This window comes from Vigna angularis, chromosome 6 (genome assembly GCF_016808095.1).
Source record: "Vigna angularis cultivar LongXiaoDou No.4 chromosome 6, ASM1680809v1, whole genome shotgun sequence".
NCBI lineage: Eukaryota > Viridiplantae > Streptophyta > Magnoliopsida > Fabales > Fabaceae > Vigna > Vigna angularis.
The window spans coordinates 8,749,555-8,759,074 of NC_068975.1; the positions used below are offsets into that span (position 1 = coordinate 8,749,555).

General features: G+C 32.6%; 2 protein-coding genes across 6 annotated transcripts; one reads left to right on the forward strand and one right to left on the reverse strand.

Annotated features, from left to right (window-relative positions):
* Positions 1-1,963: 1,963 nt before the first annotated feature.
* On the reverse strand, positions 1,964-2,816 carry LOC108342688 (uncharacterized). The gene is made up of 3 exons (XM_017580482.2): positions 2,583-2,816; positions 2,178-2,477; positions 1,964-2,092 (listed from the first exon to the last, which is right to left on the reverse strand). The coding sequence occupies exons 1-3, from the start codon at positions 2,691-2,693 to the stop codon at positions 1,964-1,966; spliced, it is 540 nt and encodes a 179-aa protein (XP_017435971.1). The 5' UTR covers positions 2,694-2,816.
* A 657-nt stretch (positions 2,817-3,473) lies between these two features.
* On the forward strand, positions 3,474-8,032 carry LOC108341905 (reticulon-like protein B8). Of its 5 annotated transcripts, none has more exons than XM_017579581.2 (6): positions 3,474-3,630; positions 4,632-4,816; positions 5,128-5,308; positions 5,406-5,547; positions 6,432-6,501; positions 7,703-8,032. In XM_017579581.2, exons 2-6 carry the CDS (start codon positions 4,642-4,644, stop codon positions 7,864-7,866), a joined length of 732 nt encoding a protein of 243 aa, XP_017435070.1. In that variant the 5' UTR covers positions 3,474-3,630; positions 4,632-4,641; the 3' UTR covers positions 7,867-8,032. The 5 variants fall into 5 exon arrangements, with proteins under 5 accessions (XP_017435070.1, XP_017435071.1, XP_017435072.1 ...); XM_017579582.2 differs by having other exon boundaries at positions 4,637-4,816; XM_017579583.2 differs by having other exon boundaries at positions 3,625-3,699; positions 4,637-4,816.
* The last annotated feature ends 1,488 nt before the right edge of the window (positions 8,033-9,520 follow it).

Consider the following 9,520-nt stretch of genomic DNA (forward strand, 5'->3'; position numbering starts at 1 on the left):
TCTAATTTCATACAACTAGGTGTGTGTTTCTTAGTTACATGAACTCACATAAAGGATACAAATGCATTAAATATCGTGTGAAAATTTTCATCTCAAGACATGTGATTTTCAATGAGACTCCCTTCCCTTTTCATTAAGGTTTCATTGATGCAAAAAATTCGTTAAAAGAATTAACTAAACCTATGTTAATTTTACTTCTAAATTACTCTGCAGTTACCATTGTCAACAATACTCTTGAACCAGACAACAATACTACAAGTTATCAAGAAGAAATCGCAAGTGATAGTCCTGGTAAAAATGGTACAAATGAAGGAGATCTTGGTGAATATTTTACTGATACATCAAGAGAAAATTAAGAAGAAGGTTTGACACTAGCAATGCTAGTAGAAAACAATAGTCAAACTGAAATTGAAAGCAATCAATCTGACACCAACACCTATTGGATGGTGACTATAAGCAAAGCTGGAATTTACAAGCCTAAGCAACCATACATAGGATTTACAAAGGTTCGTGAAGATGACAAAGAACTAGGAAATTTATAGAAAGCTCTAATCAAGAAACATATAGTTATACAGAACAACAACAAACCCCCACAACCACATCCAATCATCTCACCCTGAGATGTCCAATTCATACTTAAATACATCATTATAGTTCATAACCATGTTCTTTCCAACCACCCAAGCCTCATACATAAACGTACATGACAACCTGTTAAGCAAACAACATTAATCAATCCAATACACATTACCAGACAATAACAGTCCCAAGAGAACCACTAAAGACCACAAAACCCCGTAACTCATACTTAGACAAAGAAAATGGCTTTGAAACCATCAACAACAGTTCCAGACAGGTTCAAATCCCCCAGAACGACCTAAGGAACGTCCAAAACGGACATCCGGGACCCCAAAAACTATCAAAAACAAAGACAACAACATGCTGGTACGCCCAGGGGCGCTCGGGGGGCGCTCGGCGCGAACCGCCTCGCATCAAGGGCGCTCGGGGGGCGCTTGGGGCGAACCAGAGGGCGCCCAACCCCATACCAGTTGACAACAACCATGAAATTTGACTTTTGATGCACTTGGAACCTGTTTTAATGACTAAAGGGGGTTCTTTACACATTGGTATTGATGGTAAACACGTTTATAAGTTAAAACAAACATTCATTTGATCACTAGATCCAAGACTAGGTGTATCAAACCACTTTTGACACTTTAAAAATCCAAATTCACTTCTACAAGTTGCCCAATTTCATTTCTATCCTTTAAAACCCTCAATTCTTCCAACTATCAATAATAACACAATTTTATATCAACAACATACTAGCTCATAATTTAACATACATATAGATCATACGACAAATTTTTAACAAGACACTAGCTCCCCTTACCTTGAAACTTCTTTGCTCAGCTCAAAGACCCGCAGCTACAGTACCCAGCTATAGAACGCAAAATCGATTGGTTCAAGTCGAAGCTCTCGACTCCGGGAATGCAAAATCACCACCTAAATGAGAATACACCAGTTCAATTTCAAGATTTAGTAGAAAGAAGGCAGAGAAAGTTAGGGCTGAAGTTTTAGAAAGAAGATGTGGCTTTGAAGAAAATGTGCAAAGTTTGGTAAAGTTGATATAGTTTATACATTAATAAAATAAAGGAAAAAGCCTCCCCTTAATTTAATTACTTTTCTTTCTTATTTAATATAGGCTTAATACCCTATTTTGTCCCCATTTTCACTCGAAAATGTCAAATTAGTCCATCCTTTAAAAAGTGCGTCAATTACGCCTTACTTAATAAAATTTATATCAATGAAATCCCTTCCGTTAAATTCGTAAGCGTTAATTATTTTTCTCTCTCTTATACTTTTTCTGCTTTTTCTGTGCAAAGCAGCAGCTTTTTTTCTGCTTTACGTCCTGCAAAGAGCTCTTTGCCTTGAAGTAACCAGGTCTTATTGATAAATTCTCTTAAGAACTTGGCGATGAATCGATATCTATAATAGGGCTTCTATTTACAAGAGACAAAGGTATAGGTCCTGATAACTGATTCTGCCTCCCATCATATGACTGGAAAGCAATTACTTGAATTCTTCCAACCTGAACACAACCCAGAGGTATTTGACGATAAACTTAAAGAAAATTTACAATTGAAGAATCTTTTGGCCATGCATTAAAGACAAACCTTGTTTACATCTTCACTGAAACAGGAAAAAATCAAGCCAATAAATCCAGAGTCAAGAAGCTGGTACGTTGCCTGGGTTTTTACATCAACATGGGAAGGGAGAACTGTAATGTGCAGGTGTGAATGGTACCAACCAATTACCCTTGTCGTAGTTCCAGTGGCTATGGTCATTCGCTCAGCGAGGGCAGTTGCAGCGGCCAAGAGCTTAGGGTCGGTTTCCACTCGATCCTTTCGCCGATCAGACCTCTTCTGAGGAGACGCCCCCCAGATCAATGCAATCACGTTCCCATTTTTCGAATGCTGAATCAACCCAACCCATAACAATCATTAGTTGAACCTGGTACTGTGTTTATGCGTTTCTTCAATTGACTCGATAACATAGAAAGAAATGTTAGGTCAGATTACCTGAATGTCCCCAAAAAGAAGACCCATAATCTCTTCGGTTTCAGTGGACAATGCATGAGTGAGGCAACTTAACCACACTTCTTCTGACATTTTCACGCTCGTTAGCGACATTTTTCGATTCAATCGATTGTTTCTTCTTCTCTTCGATAGTCGTAGACCCACCGATTCCAAATTCCTCTCTCTTCTTTCTTTATCTTTCTTCTCCGCCCAACAAAATCTCACCAACCACTCCAAAAACACGAACTTCAACTTCTCTTCCTCTTCCTCTTCCTCTTCTTGTTCTTTCTTCTTCTTTCTTGATAATTAAACAAAAGCTCTTCTCTTTTATTACGCTGCATACCTTAATGTCACTCTCATTCACCAAATGCAAATTTAGTTTCATTTAGGAAAATAAATTATCACATGAAAACAATTTTTCACACTGATCAATTAAAAATCATAAAATTTAGTTATGTAATTATTTAATACAGATTTAGTCATGTAAAAATATTTCAAAGAAAGAGTAGAAGAGAGAAAAAAAGCTGTTGCTTTGCACAGAAAAAGCAGAAAAAATAGAAGAGAGAGAAAAATAATTAATGCCGTTTATACAGATTTAACGGAAGGGATTTCATTGATATAAATTTTATTAAGTAAGGACGTAATTGACGCACTTTTTAAAGGATGGAGTAATTTGATATTTTCGAGCAAAACTGGAGACAAAATAGGGTATTAAGCCTTTAATATATATACCTCTATATTTATATATAATCACATGTACTTACAATTAAAAGTCAAAATTTACGAAAGTTATATGAATTAAAAATTCTATATAGTTAAATAAGTTATAATATTAAAAAATAAATTTATAATGTTATAGATATTAAAAACATAATTGTCTTCTTCGCAGCCTTCTCGTGTTTCCATCTTCAATGTTTAATTTTTTATTGTACAACCTTGAACAAAAAATTGAAGGCTTCTTCGTTACCATCAAAATTGAACTCAAAATCAAAGTAGATTACAAATAAAAGCAGAGACATACTATTTTGTGTTCTTGGTAGTTGACCAGTTGGTGAGTTCAGTTATTACTTGTATTTTATTTGTCTGTTTTTCATTGAATTTGGGATAATCTTTTGACTCCGTAAGACATCCTCTATCTGTCTCTCTTTCTGTATCTCTCTGTCTCCCTTTCTTTTTCTCTCTGCCTCTATTTCTGCTTCATTCTGCCTCTGCTTACACTGGTTAGAGATCTTCATTTGCTTATGATACTGAATTTGTTTCCTTTTCTTCTGTAATTGGTTGTTGGGTATGCATGTTTTTTGATTGGCTTGTTAAATTCACATGTGGTGGTTTGAATTAATAAAAAACTGAATCTTTAACACCCATTTCTTTCCTTTTTTCTTTTCATTTTTCTTTCATAATTTCAGTAGTTCCATTGCAATTTTGATGATCTACTCTGGTTGCCCTTTTGGGTGATTGAGTTTCCTTAATTGGGTTTTGTATTTCAGACTGTAATAATGATTCATATTTCTTTACTTTTATGAAACAGTGCTTTGTGCCTAATGAAGGGCGGCATTTAAAAATTAAATACTAATCTTGAGAAATTGAGAAAGAAAAGGAGTTTCTGGCTTTGAAGGGCTCTGTTATGATGACGTAGGAATTTAAGGCTTGTTGCAGACTTGAGTTCTGAAAAGATTAAAATACAGCAGTAATTTTGAGGAGTTGTGAAATTTTGTAGTGTTAAGATTTGAAGGCAAAAGAGAAATACTGTCAATGTGTCAAGCTTGATGAGTTTTAAATGAGGAGAGATAAAATTAATCATTTGCTAGATATGTTTCATCTGTGACCTACACAAATTTCTGTGTTGGATGGTTGCAGCAGTAACATTTATCAATGATTTTTTTATTTTGAAGTTATCAATATGGTCACTGCATATGTTATGACCTAGAAAACAAAATTGAGCCTTTACATTTTGTTGGTTTTCTCATATATGTTACTAATAAGACAGACTTTGATTTTTGTATGAAAGCCATCTTGTACAGTCTTTGACCATGTTTTTTTGGTTGTTGGTAGCACAGGAACAATGTCTGACAAAATCACAGCTGAAAACCTTATTGAAAGCCTTGTGGACACATTTGTTGAGAAGAAAAAATCTGTACCATTCTTTGAGGGTGATAAGTCAGATTCAGTGGGTTCCCAGATCAATAGACTGTTTGGACGTGAGAAACCAGTGCACCATATTTTAGGGGGTGGAAAATGTATGGTGTTTAAACTATTTACTTCTCTATAAGTTCCTTTAGGAGAATAGAGTAAGAAAAAAAATGAAATAACTTTTTCATAAACAAAAATCAGCTTATACATAAGCAATTTCATAGAAGTTCTCCCATTAACGTCTCCAAACTTTATTTTAACTAATGCATAACTAATTATATTTTATTAAGAAATTTGGTTTTCCCTTTTGTTTTCCTCTTCTAAAAGTGCTCACAGATAAATCTATTTAATCATATACTGTATTAGCATTAACTAAACCATTTAAATAATCTTTTGTGTTTGCCTTTGAATGTCATAGCTGCTGATGTTTTGTTATGGAGGAACAAGAAGATTTCTGCAAGTGTTTTAACTAGTGCAACGGTTATATGGGTTCTTTTTGAATGGCTTAACTACCATTTTCTTACTCTTTTATGCTTTGCATTGGTTATTGTTATGCTTGCACAGTTTCTATGGTCAAATGCTTCTGGCTTTTTCAACAGGTTATTCATGCATCTTTACCTCTTTTTGTTTTCTTTTCATCAATGTTACCCAACTTTTCAGCTTTAACTAAGTATGATTAGTTGTTTATGTTAACAGACAGCCATCTGATGTACCCCGTCTTGTTCTCCCAGAAGAACTGTTTGTGAATATTGCAACTGTAGTTGGTGGTGAGGTCAACCGGGGCTTGAGATTTCTTCAAGATGCTGCTTGTGGAGGAAACCTGAAGCAATTTCTTATTGTATGTTTGCATTTATGTTCAAACACTTTGGTATTGTCATGTATAGTTTCTTTAGTTTCTGACTTTTGTGTTTGCATCAGGACTTGCTTTTCATTTAATTCATTTACTTTGGAGTTTTCTGCATAGTTTTTAAATAGTTATGTTTTTTATACCTGCCAATTTTCATGGCACATGCTTGTTTGATCTTTTCTTAATGTGAGGCTCTATGTTGGTCTAACATTGACAATACCACTATATTCCCTATATTCTTACATAGTTTTAGTCTGTTTACATCAATGACAGGATCTTCCATGCCAAATCACTGAAAGCGAAGCCACTTTAGAGTCAATTAAGAGTGTTTCAATTTGTATCTTTATATTAATGTTTGTTGAAATAGGTGAATATTTTGATTATATTGTTATAAAAGAAATGACATGAGTCAATCTGCTTTTATTTTACTATAATGAATATATAATATAAATTAAAAGATCAAAACATTTTTTAGTGAGTTAAAGCACCTAATTCACAAATCCATGGTAAGTTGAGCCAGGTTATAAAATTTCTAGCTCGCTAAAGTTGGTTTGAGCTGACTTATTTTTAGATCAACCTGTAGTGAGTTAGTCCATATAAGTCGGGTTGACTTAGTTTGTCAGCGGGTGAAGCTGTGACAAATAAATGAATAGATTTGTTGCTTTTTCTTGATTTGGGGTATCATATTTACATAGCAAATTAACAATTGGAATGGTTGATATCTTGAATTCACACCATAACAGAGCAGTTCCACCACCTACCTCTTGTTTTTAACCATTTACATACCTAAAAAATGAATTTATTTCTACATGTAGTAAAGAAAAAAAGACATATTTCTCCATGGAGTTTGTGATCAATGGTCAAAACTTCCCCAGGTTGTAGGAGCTTTGTTTGCTGGTGCTGTGATTGGAAGCTGGTGCAATTTCATATCTGTCATCTATATTGGTGAGAGACCTGCCTTCTTCTTTTGATGGATTCATTATTCCTTTGATTTATAAATTGTTCAACATTCTTTTGTATCTAACACTTTATTTATAACACACTCTCTAATATTAGTTGAAACTTATTGAAAAATGCAAATTTTGATTAGTCTCACTTAATATGTTTTTCCTGATTTGAAAGTAGAAGCTACTGAAATCTGTGATTTCTAATAATTTTCAGTGAATAATAGTAGACTTTAGAAAGATAGTAAAATGTTCCTTTGCTTTTATTATTAGGATTATTACAGCTTTGTGACTTAGCCGTTGTAGGGGTGAGGTTGTATACATTTGAGCTTCCCTAGAGCCACACCATTGGTCTGCAAGTTTGAAAAACTGTTATATGTTTCAACTAATAAGTAAAAACAGTTACTTTGGCCTTCAAAAGTGTAATTTTAGTCTTGTGATTAGAAAACCCCCTACATAACATAATTACTATTATTTTGGTCTTTAGATTTGATCCCTTTTTGTCATTTTAAATTTTAATCTCTGAACTTAACCATTTATTATTATTTTAGCCCCTAAAACTAGCCATTTATGATCATTTTAGTCATGAATTTGGATTTGGATTCTGTGTTGAGGTTTGGGTGTTATTCCTGTGCTGAACCTTCAATATACACTTATGGAGACTGTGATTTTGATATTTTAAGTGTAGTTAGCTCTACAAATCAGAATGACAATGTGTCATGTAAAGGGTCTCTAACTTTTTTTTTTAAAATTTGTTATTATAAATAAATAAATATTAAAACATATTTAATTATATCAATATTTTTAAAATTTTCAATTGATTAATTAATGTCTCTAATTAGATAAATTAAAATAATTATTACATTTGCATTAAAATATTCTATTATAATTAATAATTAGAATTTAATTTATAATTGTAAATGATTTAATTTATATTATTATTACATATTTGAAAATATAATATAAGAAAGCTAATTTTTTAAATTATCTTTTATTTTAATTTTTCATTTAGAAAGAAAAGGGGTGAGAATCCCCTTTTGATTTTCCAATTTATCATCAAAACATGTTCTCAGGTTGAAAATTTTAACTCGATTGAGGTGTTGTGATCTGTTTTGCCACATGTATTTAGGTTATACCTTATTGCTGAGATAATATTTTTCTTTGCTATGATTGATTGATGAGGAAAAATGTTTTGCTCTTAGGTTTTGTTGCAGCACATACCCTTCCAGTTTTCTATGAAAAGTATGAGGATGAAGTTGACAACTTTGTGTACAAGGTTTTTGGTCAGATGCAACATCACTACAGAAATCTTGATGCTAGTGTGCTCAGCAAAATCCCCAAGGGAAAAGGGAAGAAACATGAATAGGCTTCTCTTTATGGCTTATGTTAATTAATTTGAAATTCAATGTCCATTTCAGCACATTAAGGTACATGGGGTGTTGAAATAAGGTAACAAACCACCAAAATATTTCTCCAAATATGAATGATATTGAGTAGAATAAATAAAATTGCATTTATTCTTGCTGTTTCAACTATAAACTGCAATTCAACTCAGCATATGGTTAATTTTGTTAAGTTCAATGTATCTATTTATATAATTTTTCATATACACTTGTGAAAAAGGAACAATCAAAAGGATAAATAATTTTTTCACTTGTTGGAATCTAGTTTATATATAAGTTAATTTATGAAAGTGATCTCACGATAACTTTATTAAATTTTCATACTAAAGGTTTGTGTGGAGAGATTCTTCATAAGTATTTATAGGAAAGAAAAATAAGAAGAAATAAACGAAATATAGTTTTTTCAAAAGTTAAAATTAAACTATTTAGAAGTTAAAAAAGAAGTTAAAGCAGTTATCTGAATTTTTTTTATAAATTAATTTTTGTTCAAATTAATTTTGATTTATTGTTAAAACATATTTCATATATGTTTGGAAGTGTTTATAGAAAAGTTGACCCATTCAAAAATACCTTTAAATTTTTTATAAACAATGATGAATAAATTATTGGTTGGTTGACTATTAATCACCATCATAACCATATGTATGGAAATTAATTTAAAAAAAAACAACGCTTTGTTTAGTATTTTTTTTATTATGAGGGAATGAATTACTTGGAGTAGATAAAAGAAGGCATAATTCATCTCGTGGTCCCTAGCTTTGTACTTTGCCTTCAAAGTTATCCTACTTTTTAAAAAAGTTCAGTAATGTTCCATATTTCGTGAAAAACAGTTCAAAATGGTTCTTTTAACTTACAGTGTTAAAAATATAATCTTCCGACCAAAAGTGGATGAGATGTCTAGTTTTGTAATATGTGGCACGCTGAGGTCAATTAAGATGTAAATTTTAAAAATAAAAATTAATCACGTGGAAAAAGTTTAACAAAGGGTTAAATGAAATAGTGGTTGTACCGTTTCACTTGTTGTGTGCCCATCATCTACCTTTTCTTCACCTTCATAATCACCCTAAACCTCCATACATACATTACCACATCTCACCTGTACAAATAGAGAAACAACAACCCATTACCCATTTCTTCATCCCGAACCCGCAATCAACACACCATTCTAGCACCATCATTTTCAAGTTCAACGCATACACAATAACACTCTCAAAACCCACACGGTCATCATCCAAAATCTTCATTCTGTTTTCCTTTCTCCTTTGTCCATTCACGCATAAATAATACAAAAAACAAAGGGGAGTCACCATTCCACCACCACCCAACACGATGAACGCTGTAATCACAAATCAATTAAAAACAAGGAGCAAGGTAAGAAGAATTCCCAAATTGTAAGATAATGAACACCAAAACCTAAAAAGGGAAATTAATCCAAGAAAAGGAAACTCAATTTGCAAACAAAGAAAAGAACCCCACAACGTAAAAATCAACCCTGATTCAAAACCCTAATATGAAATCCTTGAAATTTGCAAGATCTAAAACACAAGAAAAGGAAACCCAAAACGCTGCAATCTGAAATCCCCTTCTTGTGAAACACTCTCGAACCGAAACGAAAAA